Source organism: Hemicordylus capensis, chromosome 1 (genome assembly GCF_027244095.1).
Source record: "Hemicordylus capensis ecotype Gifberg chromosome 1, rHemCap1.1.pri, whole genome shotgun sequence".
Taxonomy (NCBI): Eukaryota; Metazoa; Chordata; class Lepidosauria; order Squamata; family Cordylidae; genus Hemicordylus; species Hemicordylus capensis.
In genome coordinates, this window is record NC_069657.1 from 427,500,674 (window position 1) to 427,514,326 (window position 13,653).

Genomic DNA, 13,653 nt, shown 5'->3' on the forward strand with positions numbered 1-13,653 from the left:
TAGCTCTTGTGATATGATGAATGACTTGTGCTTTTATTTCAAAAGGTCCACCTTTTGCTGTCACTCTGATTTTTATTTAAGATCCTTTTCGTGAGGTTAGTTTTAGTGATGTTTAGTGGTGGAAAGTACAAAAGAAAGGGGTGGTGTGTCCCTGTACGGTAAGACAGTGCCTGTAGCATGTGCAAGGCAATGCTCACCTTTCTGATGGGCTGGCCCACAAGTGGAAGCCAGCCCTGGCAGTGTTGCACAAAAAGCACTGTTGTGCAATGTCTTAAAACAGCATGCCTGTGCTTGCCTACATAGGGGAAACAATCTAAGTTCTGCAGGTGTGCTGTTTCAAGTAGTTATGCAACACTGTCAGGGTCGGCTTCCATGTGTGTAGCAGCACCAACTAATTGGTGATGCTGGTGTTGCCTTGAGCATCACGTGGGCCAGTATTATCATTACCATCACTGTGTTGGTGATGCAGAGAACTGAGCATAGGGTCTTGTTTGAGGTCATTTAGTGAATGAGTCCACGGCTGAAGTGGGATATGAACCAGGTTCACGGCTCACACTCTGGAATATTTGAGAGTTCAAGTGAGATTTCCAACTCTAAAAGCTGGTGCTGCACTCTGGTGGCCCAGAGTGTGAGCCGTGAACCTGGTGTGTGTGTGTGTGTGGGCACACATTTTTGATATGATACCAATAGGCATCTGTGTTTTTTATGTCTGTAAGCCATCCTTTCTCCATGGACTGCTGAGTGTCTTTTTAACCTCACCAAAAACCTCTGAGAAAGATTAGGCTGAGAACGGCCTATTTGGGACTGCTCAGTGAGCTTCACAAATCAGCAGGACTTTGACAACCAACATGAAGGTCACTGCCCTACAATGGCTCTTTGGAGATGTGTGTGTTGCGATGGGGTTGTGGGCAGCAGCTGCTGGAGAGTTGGGAGTCAAAAAACAGAACTGGGAGGCAAGCCGGAATCAAGCCTGAGGTTAGGACTGAGAAGCAAGCCAGATTTGAAGCTAGAAATCAGAGCTGAGGGATGAAGTCAAGGGTCGGGATGGATCTGGAGGTCAGAGCCAAGGAGTCAAGCAAGAAGTCAGGACTGAGAGAAGCAAGCCAGGAGCTAGTACCAAAACCAGAACTGAGGAATCAGGCCGGAAGTCATAAACAGGAAAGCACTAAAGCCAGGGAGCCCTTATTGTTCAGGCAAAGCCTCAGATCAAACAGGAAGTTCTTTACAGTCCTTCCTGTTCAAAGGGATCCAATTGTCAGCCTGGGAGGGAATATACTCACAGAAATATCCGGTCTCCAAGATGAAGTTGCCATTGTTAGCTCCCACACAGCAACAATTGCTATGCTGCATTTCAGGTGGCATCTGATGTCCCTAGGGATTCCAGGAGCAGTCATTATATTAGATAAAGATCCAGGAAAGTACAAAGAGATCTTAAAACCAGAAAGCTGACTTGTGTTAAAAATGTAAGTCAATATCCTGACTAATGCTGTGCTTGAGCAAGGACGAACTAGTTGTGCTAAGTCTGGAACCCGCCTGTGTTTTATAGAGAACTTTTGTGCAATAGTGCAAGAATGAAATTCCGAGCATCCCTCCTTCCACGCATCTGCGTAATCTTGCACTAGTGCAACTTTCATGTACAAACACAGCATTAGTCAAGATGTTGGCTGTAGTTTTGCCCTCCATGCTTGTCTTATTTTTATTAAGTTTAACCAGAAATGTGGTTGGGGGAGGCAATCGGAACTGGAACTGTCCATCCTGCATCAGCTTCATTGGCTACCGGTCTGCTTCCGGGCTAGATTCAAAGTGCTGGTCTTGACCTTTAAACCCCTACATGGCTTGGGGCTGGGGTACCTGTCAGGCTGCATTCGCCCATATGAATCTGCCAGGGCCCTCCGCTCATCATCTCAGGCCCTGCTCATGACCCCGCTACTAACAGAGATCCAGTTGGCGGGGACTAGAGACAGGACCTTCTCGGTTGTGGCCCCTTTGGAACGCCCTTTGGAACGCCCTTCCTGAAGAGCTTCACCATGCTCCCTCCCTCAGTGTTTTTAAATAACATCTTAAAACACACCTTTTTAAGGAAGCTTTTTAATGCTCCATTATTATTTTGTTATATCTGGTAGGTTCTTTAGCTTTTTTTATTTTTCAGTTTTAATTTGAACCTTATAATTATGGTTTGTAATCTGACTTTTAATTTTTTTTTTAGTTAATTTTAGTACTTTTATTGTATCTGTGTCTATCTTATTGTTGTGAGCTGCTCCGAGCAGTAGTGCACTGGAGGGGTGGGGTATAAATATTTTAAATGAATGAATGAATGAATGAATGAATGAATGAATGAATGAACTGTGGCTTGGTGGGGAAGGGGATTGCAAGCTTTCCACTACTGTGGTCCTGAGGCTGCTGTTTCCTCTAGGAGGGCACCACTGGGAGCTTCCAGGAGAAATAGCAACTGTGGTGGGGGATGGAATCTAGAACCCACAGAGGAAGCAGGGAGGTGGCATCATCGTGTAGATAAACACTACCAAGCATCTCCTTCCCACCACTTCTATATAGCAGAACACTGCAGCCCCACCTCCTCCATCATGTGCTCCCTTCCAAATGGGGCAGTAATGGGATAAAGCTGCCCTCCTTCCCAAATGGGTAAGGGAAAGCATGGTATTTATGTGGTGTTTTACCACTATGCATGTATAGTTGTGCTTATTAATAAGGTGCTACAAACAAGCGATTTTGATGTGACTGTATGATCACTGGTATCAGGATTATTTTTGCATGGTATTTTACCAATGTGAAAGAGTGTTTCTGTAACACACTGCACCAAAAAGATTTTGCTGCAGTCTCACCAAATTGCTTTTTTGCCGTGTTGTACCAGAGTACAGGGGGCAAAAGCATCAAATAAACTGAACGAACTGAAATCTGCAGCAGATGGTGGATGCCCTGGTTCCAGGATTTATTTTAGAAAGTTAAGCCAAACCCCAGAAGAAATTGAATGCAGAGAAGAGCAAAACTATGGAACAATAAAGGAATTGAACTGCAGAAATCCATTCATATCTACACTAGCTATGTCATTGAAAAGAGCTCCATTGTTGCATCTCTCGCCCTTCTTTCTGTTGCTTTCTGGCTTGTTTTTAAAAGCACAGCAAAATATCACACTTGGACAAATCTAAAAAAAATGTGTTTTCCAATAATAAGGAAGCATGTTCTGTAAAAGTGACCACCATTACTCTGTTTTATTATAGGTGTCTGGCCTTCTGAAGAGGTGCTAGCTTACTACTGCCTCAAGCACCACGAAATGTTCAGGTACAAAAACAATCTACAAAAGACCCTTTCCAATCCATTAGTTTTATTATATCTGCATAGTAAAGATTGCTATGATTTAAGTCGTCAGATTCCGTTTTTAAAAGTTCAAGGTGAAAGCACGTTGCTCTTAACAAAGAATTTGGAGCTGCCTTTGGGTACTAATATTGCACAGCAAGCTTTCTGCTATATGTCAAAGACTTTTGATTTCCTCTCAAGGCGTTTTACTTCACTTTGATTTTTGGGAAACAAAAGTGAGGCGCCAATCGATCAGCACTGATTGTGAAGGTCAGGAAAAATAAAGGCATTCTTTACTCTGACTTCTATTCTGAAAGTCAGCAAAGTGTTGTCTGGGAAGGTGTGTCAACACTTTTAAAGCAGGGATTTGGTATTAGAGTACTTTGGGATTTCCCTGCATGTTTTATGCCATTTTGTGCTTCTGTGTATATTCCATACTTGCAGATCTTCAGCCCTTTTCATATCTTGTATTCAACACTCATGCAACATACAAAGAGAGCCAGCGTGGTGTAGTGGTTAGAGTGCTGGACTAGGACCGGGGAGACCTGAGTTCAAATCCCCATTCAGCCATGAAACTAGCTGGGTGACTCTGGGCCAGTCACTTCTCTCTCAGCCTAACCTACTTCACAGGGTTGTTGTGAGGAGAAACCTAAGTATGTAGTACAGTGCTCTGGGCTCCTTGGAGAAGGAGCAGGATATAAAATGTTAAAAAAAAACAAAAACCCAAGTGTACAGAGATACAAATATGCAGAAATGTACAGTTATTCGTACGTTATGTTGAACACAGGTACAGCAGTCCTCTTCCTCTCTGTACCATGCACTTGAAGGGCTAGAACCAAGGTTCATTTTAAAAATCAACCAAGAGGTGTGAACACAGGCCATTTAAGCTTTAAATGGCCTGGGGCCCAGGATAGCTGGGGGCCTGGGGCAATTGCTCTAATTCGCCCTACCCAAAGGACGGGCCTGCTCATCTGTTGATCCATCCTTCATGCCCATGGCAATGAAAAGGTAGACTAACTATATTGTATATGAACAACATGTTCTGATGATTAATAGGGTCTGATTATACTTTCCACCTCCCAGAAGTGGACCTGGGATCAACTTGCCATAAGGCTAATTTCATTATGCTCAGTCACCTCTCCTGAACAGCCACTTGATTGCAATTGTGCTGTCCATTTGTTACATTAGCACAATATTATCATTAGATTTATTTACTCAGGCAAAGTATTTTTATGAAATGTATTCCAGTCCTTCAGCATACTTATGAGTACCATACATGGAGGGCAAGGATGGAGGCCATCCTCCCCCACCCATGTGTTTCGGACAGCACAGGATTTTCTTTAGAAATGTGTATTCCGTTCTTAGTTTCTTTCTGTGTAGTCTCACAGTTGGGTTCTGCATCTGCATAAATCACCTCTGGAAACTTCGAGAGATCTAGTCAGGAAGCTGGCATTCCTGTCCCCTCTCTTTTTATACAGAGAACTGGCATCTCACTCAGTTCTGTTCTGACTGCTCAGACACCTGTATCCTTGAGAACTTTTTCTGTGGGTTTCCACTCTAAGCTCCATTTTTTGTATTTGTGTTTCGATAATTAATAGCAATAGCACTTACATTTATATACCGCTTTTTTATAGCCAGAGCTCTCTAAGCGTTTTACAATGATTTAGCATATTGCCCCAAACATTCTGGGTACTCATTTTACCGACCTCAGAAGGATGGAAGGCTGAGTCAACCTTGAGCCCCTGGTCAGGATTGAACTTGTAACCTTCTGGTTACAGGGTGGCAGTTTTACCACTGGAGTTCATCTTTATTTGGTTGCTTCGTTTGTCTGGCCCTCCAGTTTTCTTTTACATAAGAACATAAGAACAGCCCTGCTGGATCAGGCCGAAGGCCTGTCTAGTCCAGCATCCTGTTTCACACACTGGCCCACCCGATGCCTCTGGAAAGCCCACAGGCAAGAGCTGAGGGCATGCCCGCTCTCCTACTGTTGCTCCCCTTCAACTGGTATTCAGAGGCATCTTGCCTCTGAGGCTGGAGGTGACCTATAGCCGCACCATAGTTTTGTATAAGGGCATTATAATATTAGCAGTTTTATTTTCAACCCCCTTGCTAATTATTCTAAGCATGGAACTGGCCTTTTTCACAGCTGGCTCACATGGAGTCGACACTTTCAATGAGCTGTCCACCATGACCCCAAGATCTCTCTCCTGGTCAGTCACTGACAGACAATAAGGGAGGCAAAAAGAGAGTTTGAGGAACATTTAGCCAAAAGTATCAAGGGGAATAACAAAAACTTCTTTAAGTACATCAGAAGCAGGAAACCTGCCAGGGAGGCAGTTGGACCATTAGACAATGAGGGAGTGAAAGGGATTATTAAGGAGGATATGGAGGTTGCAGAGAAGCTGAATGAGTTCTTTGCATCTGTCTTCATGGCAGAGGATACTGAGCATATACCTGTTACTGAACCAGGCTTTTTAGGGATGGAGGCTAGAGAGCTGATTCAGATAGAAGTGACAAGGGATGATGTTCTAAACTGTCTGGAAAAACTGAAAGCTAACAAATCACCAGGGCTGGATGGCATCCATCCAAGAGTCCTCAAAGAACTCAAATGTGAAATTGCCGACCTCCTTGCTAAAATATTTAACTTATCCCTGAAATCGGGCTCTATACCAGAGGACTGGAGAGTAGCAAATTTAACACCAATTTTCAAGAAGGGATCCAGGGGAGATCCGGGAAATTACAGGCGGGTTAGCCTAATGTCCGTTCCAGGCAAATTGATGGACAGCATCCTCAAGGATAAAATTGTAAAGCACCTAGAAGAACAGGCCCTGCTGGGAGTGAGCCAGCATGGCTTCCGCAAAGGTAAATCTTGCCTCACCAAGCTTTTGGACTTCTTTGAGAGTGTCAATGAGTGTGTGGATCAAGGTGATCCAGTTGACATAGTCTACCTGGACTTCCAAAAAGCTTTTAACAAAGTTCCTCATCAAAGACTCCTGAGGAAATTTAGCGGTCATGGGATAAGGGGACAAGCACATGTGTGGATTGCTAACTGGTTGAAAGACAGGAAACAGAGGGTAGTTATAAATGGAGAGTTTTCACAATGCAGGGAAGTAAGAAGTGGGGTCCCCCAGGGATCTGTACTGGGATGGGTGCTTTTTAATTTATTCATAAATGATCTAGAAGCAGGGGTAAGCAGCGATGTGGCCAGATTTGCAGATGATACCAAACTCTTCCGGGTAGTGAAATCCAATATGGATTGTGAGCAGCTCCAAAAGGATCTCTCCAAACTGGGGGAGTGGGTGACAAAATGGCAAATGCGGTTCAATGTTAGCAAGTGTAAAGTGATGCACATTGGGACGAGAAACCCCAACTTCAAGTATATGCTGATGGGATCCGAGCTGTCGGTGACGGACCACGAGAGGGATCTTGGGGTTGTGGTGCACAGCTCGTTGAAAGTTTCGACTCAATGTGCGGCAGCTGTGAAAAAGGCAAATTCAGTGCTAGGGAGCATTAGAAAGGGGACTGAAAATAAAACGGCTAACATTATAATGCCCTTATACAAAACTATGGTGCAACCACACTTGGAGTACTGCGTACAATTCTGGACACCACATCTTAAAATGGACATTGTTGAACTGGAGAAGGTACAGAAGAGGGCAACCAAGATGATCAGGGGCCTAGAGCACCTCTCTTTTGAGGCAAGACTACAACACCTGGGGCTTTTTAGTTTAGAAAAAAGACGACTGCAGGGAGACATGATAGAGGTCTATAAAATCATGCATGGTGTGGAGAAAGTGGAGAGAGAGAAAATCTTTTCCCTCTCACACAACACTAGAACCAGGGGTCACTCCATGAAATTGGTTGCCAGGAGGTCTAGGACCAACAAACGGAAGTACTTTTTCACACAACGCGTGATCCACTTGTGGAACTTTCTGCCACAGGATGGCTTTAAGAGGGGTTTGGATGACTTCATGGAGGAGAGATCTATCAATGGCTACTAGTCGGAGGGCTGTGTGCCACCTCCAGCCTCAAAGGCAGGATGCCTCTGAGTACCAGTTGCAGGGGAGAAATGGCAGGTGAGAGGGCACGCCCTCAACTCCTGTCTATGGCTTCCAGCAGCATCTGGTGGGCCACTGTGCGAAACAGGATGCTGGACTAGATGGGCCTTGAGCCTGATCCAGCAGGGCTGTTCTTATGTTCTTATGTAAATTTAGGACCAGCAAACAGAAATACTTTTTCTCACAACGCATAATCAACTTGTGGAATTCTCTGCCACGATATGTGGTGACAGCCAACAACCTGGATGGCTTTAAGAGGGATTTGAATAACTTCATGGAGGAGAAGGCTATCAACAGCTACTAGTCGGAGGGCTATAGGCCACCTCCAACCTCAAAGGCAGGATGCCTCTGAGTACCAGTTGCAGAGGAGTATCAGCGGGAGAGAGGGCATGCCCTCAGCTCCTGCCTGAAGGCTTCCAGCAGCATTTGGTGGGCTACTGTGTGAAACAGGATGCTGTACTAGATGGGCCTTGGGCCTGATCCAGCAGGGCTATTCTTATGTTCTTATCTAAGAGCAAGTCTTCAACATGGCTGTGAATTTTGCTCCCCAATGAAATCTCTTTGCCACCTTTCCTGAAAGCTGGAACAAAACCTCTGAGCATAAATCAAGTGTTCAGATGCACACACAGCTCTCAGTTTGTAGAATGGTTTCCTATCCTGTACAATGAACATATACAAGCTGTTCACATGTGGATGCTGTGTGCATGAAGAATTTATTGAAGAGACAAGGGATCTCCTCTAAACATCAGCTTTTCTTCAGAATTGGTGTTCCCATCTCACAGATGAGGAACTGAGGCTGAGGGTGTCACATGTCTAGGATCTCCTCATGAGTTCATCTCCAATACAGCTCCTTGCACTTCCATGGTAGATCAACATACAGCTGCTCAAGCTGTGTGAAAGCTCATGAAAAGCCAATATTTCTGTTGGCTTTAGCAGGTGCTAATTGCTGCTGTGCATGTAAGAATAAGGCCTGCCCAGTTTTGGTATGGAGAGGACTTTAATATTTAATTCTCATTTTATAAAGGTTGCCAAATTACATATTTATCGAAATGGCAACAATGACTTCCAAAGAGCTGTTTATGCTAATAGGGCATGCTTTAACAAGCTCTATTATCTGTAAGTATATACTTATTTACATGAAGGTTTCCAATGATACACTTTAAAGAAAATAACCTCATTGGGAATATATGTTGCCTAAATAGTAACAGTTGTACAGAACAAGTAACATTTTCATGAAAAGTGGGCACTTTAATGGTTTTTACATAACCACTCTTTATTCAATCTTTTAAAAAAATGAACACAGATTATAGATTCTTGTGAGAGTTGAAGCAGCAAATTTGCTTTGTCCGTCCGTCTGCTTTTTGTTTTTTAAAAAATTACGTTCATGGATTTGCTTTGGGTACTTGAAATTATGGCTACCATTTAAAGGACAAAGTTTACTTCATTATGGCCAGAGACACTGAGCCACATGTTGAAATATTGTCTGAAGTTTCAGCGCTGGTGGGTTGGGGGGAAGATTTTCAGGCACAAAATCAACTGCAATGTTTCAACCTCTTCTCGTTGATAAATGCAAAAATTATGTCTTTAAAAAGCAGTGTATATTTTAAAGCATTTTATCTATTCAAAAATTTCATAAAGCAATGTAGGAACAAGAGGATTTCCTGTGCTTTCTTTTTTAATATTTCATGGCAGGTTTTCCTGAGAAATGATCACCTACATCTGAAAAGTCAATGGAAAGCCATAAACTGTTGGGCCTATCCCTTTGCCAATTGAAGACATGACCAGTGGCCACATGACATTTTTTAATTGAGTTCGATGCATTTTGGTTTGGCAAACCACTTAGCACCTATATTGATCCTTTCGTTAACACAGTACACATGTAAACCCCTGCTAAATGGGCAAAGAGGCACCTTTTAAAGTGGTTTGTCCTTGAAATTTATCAAGGGGAGAGCAACTATCCATGTTTACCCCACCATAATTTCCGAGAAGCATGAGGGAAGCACACATGTGCAACTCTCTTCCTCAGCTATTTGATCAGTGGGGGATGTGGGGAGCATGTTCACCCCTCTTGTATTTTTCTACAAGGGTTGAGGGTCTTTGTCATATAAATGACCCCCGGCTTCCATGCCTTCCTCCCATTTTAGTTCCCAAGAGGTCGGCACATGGCACACCAGTTTACAAATACAGAGAGGACTGATTTGTCTTAAGCATGACAATTATGAATACGACAAATATATGTCGCTTTTCAACAAAATTCCCAAAGCAGTTTACATAGAAATAAATAAATAGATAAATAAATAAATAAATGAGGATATTGCAATATCCTCTCCTTGACATGAAGTTTCTGCATCCAGTGAAGCTAAAAAAGAATTATGCCAATGGATGAGGATCTGCGCCAGCTTCCAGTAGTTTTAGAGGCACAGTTATTACTTATTATTTGCAATATTTATATCCCGTCTCAACAAAAAATCTCTAATGATAATATTGTTGTATTGTTATTGCTGAGGTTATTTACTGTATATAGGATAGTGCCATTTGAAGTTATTTGATTTATTTGATTTTTTTATTTTATTTTTTAGAAAAAAACAATTATACCTTGCATTTCCTCCAAGGAGCTCAGGGTGGTATATATGGTTAATGTTTATCCCCACTATAACCTTGTGAGGTTGATTAGGCTGAGAGATAAGTGCCTGGCCCAGAGTAACCCACTGAGTTTCATGGCTGAACAGGATTTAAATGCTTCTCCCCAGTCCTTGTCCAACACTCTAACCATTATACCACACTGGACCCAGTATATGGCACTTTACAAGTAATAAGAAAACAGTTCCCTGTCCCAGTAGACTCACTTACTGATGGGAGGGACACACCAGCAAGTAGGTTTGCCACCCATTTTTTATTTCATAGAGCAGTTCTTTATTTACCATTAATAAGTACCTGTTCTTTATCAACTTAATAAAGAATGCAGTTTGTTCTATATTTCCAGCACTCTCGGGTAGGCCAGTCACTGACTGCAGTGAACACACAATGAAGAGGCTGGCTTCACCTTGTAGGCCTCTGGAAAGCAGTAGGGATGTGCGAAACGTTTCGGATACAAAACATTTTGTACCCAAAACAGCCTGTTTCGGGTGTTTTGTAGACAAAACAAAACACCCATTTTCCAGATCCAAAAGTTTTGTATAAAAACAAAACGTCCCTGTTTTGTCTACAAAACGTTTTGTTGTTTCGGACCCCCATTTTGTGGTGATTTCTGAGTCAGTCTCCATTTTGTGTTTGACATCTCTTTGAATTTCCCACCCTTCCAGCCTTCTGATCAGTGACCTAAATCATGGGCTGACCTCCTGACAATTCCCTCCTTGTTCCCCATTGGCTCTCTTGCTTCTTCCCACTCTTTACTGACCCCACATTGGCCAGGGGAAGGGTTGCTAACCTATGGGGTGCTGGGTTCTGCTGTTTCTGTGGTGTTCTGAGTGTAGATTCGCTGGTAGCATATGAGAGTGGATTCTTGTTTTTCACTGAAAATCTCATATGCTACCGGAGAATCTACAATGAACACCTCAGAAACAACAAAACCCAGGCTTGTGGGGGTGGGGGTGGTTGGCACCCTATGTGCACTACACAACCCCTCGCTCTGGGCAACCCCAGTGCCCCCCAAGTGGAATTATGGGGCTGCTGAAACCTCCATTATTCCCCATGGGAGAAATCTTAAAGACACATAAACTTCAACAAATCACAAAAGATCAGACCTTTGCCCAATTCCTTTGAAATAATTCTGGAAGTTTCCTTGCCCCCATTGGGCACTACCACCCACCACACTCTGCTCTGGGTCATCCCTTTCCCCTTGATTTGAAATGATACATTTGCTGGAATCCCCATTATTCCCTATAGGAAAATTCTTAAAGATGTGTAAAAAAAAATTCACACAAAAAATCAGCCCTTTGCCTAATTCCTTTGAAATTTGGGTGGTAGCTTCCACCCATTGGACACTACCACCCCCACCCCCACTCTTTTTGCCCTGGGACCCTTTTTAAAAATCCAAATCGATTCGGATTCAGATTCGGAAAATTTGGCTACAAAACAAAACAGGGCTGATTCAGATTCAGAAAATTTGGGTACAAAACAAAACGGGGATGTTTCGATTCGGATACAAATCGAAACAAGAAAATTCCAAAATGCACACCCCTAGAAAGCAGTCTTTTTCAGCCCTGCAGGCTGGATAGCAGATTGCACTCTGGTACCACAACTCCCATGATGAAACTTGGTTTTGGAGCCAAAGGTTTGCCTTTGCACTTGCAGGCAATGGTACCTTGTGGAGCAGAGAACAGCCTGTGAAGTTGTGGCCCCTTCTGCAAAAATCTCTCCCTAGAGTTGAACAGCCTGTCTCTCATCATGGCATCTTCTTCTTCCACCCAAACTCCAGCAAAAAAGGCAGGCGAATGTGAAAATATCATGAAGAATGAGAAAAGGAGTTCTGTTGGTTGTCTAACGTGCATGATAATTCTTTGAAAGTTCATTGCAATATATGCAACAGAGACTTTTTAGTTTCATATGGTGATGTGTGTGAGGTGAAACAGCATGCAGATGGAAAAGGTCATGTGTGCAACATTTGAATGAAGGGCCAAAATGAAGCCATAGCCAAGTTTCTAATTAATGAAAGTTCATCAGAAGCCAAGAAGGTATCTCTTTTTATCATCTCTTGTTGTACCAGTTAAATGAAAGAATGAAAGAGATTTTTTTATTATTATTGTTAAATTTATATACGGCCTTTCATTAAAACAATCTCAAGGCGGATTTGAGGGGTTCTCTCTAGTGACAAAGCTATTCTCACTTTATATGAAAAATGTTAAGAACACTAGTATTTCTTCTATGCTGCTAATGTGTGTATATTGCTGAGCCTGGGTGGTTGTAACAAGATTGATTGATTGATTTAATCACCCTTCCAAAATGGCTCAAAATGGCTTTTATTTGTTAAAACTTTTGTACTCCACCTTTCTAGCAAGCTATTCAAGGCAGCTGACAATACCAAAATTGTACAAATATGGAGTAACCAAAAATATTCATGGAAATGAAGAGATGCACTCTAAGGGCAAAAACAACATCTGGGGGGAAGGTGAGTTTGAGCAGCCTTCCCACCCGCCAGCCCACTGCCCTGTTGTGTGAACAACCTCAATGCGTTCTTTATTTTGGAGCTCTTCAGGTGGCAAGCTGACCAGCAAGAGAAGAGATGCTGTGCAGCTGTTACTCTCCCCCTGTTGAATATGAGAACTGCTTCTCAAAGAGAATCAAGAGATGCCTCTTTGTCAGATTAGCAGGGGTGGCTTTTAAGTGCTGATGCTTTCATATAAAGGCCTAACTGTTTTAGGCCTCAAGCCCTATTCATGCTCTGCTCCTCTCATATTAAGTGAAGGTATGAGGGGAAGCATGACCATACCCACTTGCCAAGACCCCTAATGCCCTACTGGCCACATGTTTCGACAGCAACACATTTGCCCTTAGTGAGAAATGGAAAGTGTGTACAGCACCTCCACACAAGCCAGTCCTGAGCCTCTTTCTTGCTAATATCAAACACATAGGGCGTGGTCAGAGAACATGGTCAGTGAGTGGGATCATTCTTCCCTCTTGCACATTCATCAAACATGTGAGGGGGAACAAGTAAACACCCCTGTGGAGATCTTTATTTTTCAAAGCTGTAGGTAAAACCTGTCAAACAGGTGACATTTCTCCCATATTGATGTACTTCTGCATTATTATTATTATTATTATTATTATTATTATTATTATTATTATTATTATTTCGATTTCTACACCGCCCTTCCAAAAATAGCTTAGGGCGGTTTACAAAGAGAAACAACAAATAAATAAGATGGCTCCCTGTCCCCAAAGGGCTCACATTCTAAAATGAAACATCAGATAGACACCAGCAACAGTCAGTGGAAGTACTGTGCTGGCGGTGCATAGGGCCCTTCTTTAAACAAGAAGGGAGGGTCAGTGTGTGTGTTCTTATAGGCTTCATGTGAAGATTCACCAAAACCTGAGCCCCTCAGCATTTCCTAGAAGTTTTCAAATGTCAGATTCCCCCCCCCCCCCACGTGGGGTAGGGTTTGAATTTTAATAGTTCTGTATAAGTGTATTTTCAGTTATTTGTGGTGTTTACATTCTAGTACATCCATAAGTCAGGCCCACAAGTTTTGGGAAACGGTAACATGGGATGAATAATCAGAATAGTTTTTGGCAACATCTACCCCCCCCCGCCCTCGAGACTGATAATTTATAATTTGTTGCATTT

At 42.8% G+C, this 13,653-nt stretch overlaps 1 protein-coding gene across 2 annotated transcripts in view; it reads left to right on the plus strand.

Annotated features, from left to right (window-relative positions):
- Positions 1–13,653, plus strand: part of CAMKMT (calmodulin-lysine N-methyltransferase) — a 385,284-nt gene that overhangs the window by 316,882 nt on the left and 54,749 nt on the right. The window contains exon 4 of one of the 2 annotated variants that reach the window (XM_053311979.1): positions 3,237–3,297. The exons of the other annotated variant lie outside the window; for it this stretch is intronic. Within the exon in view, the coding sequence (XP_053167954.1) occupies positions 3,237–3,297 (61 nt within the window). The remainder of the gene's footprint in view (positions 1–3,236; positions 3,298–13,653) is intronic. 2 annotated transcript variants of the gene reach the window in all.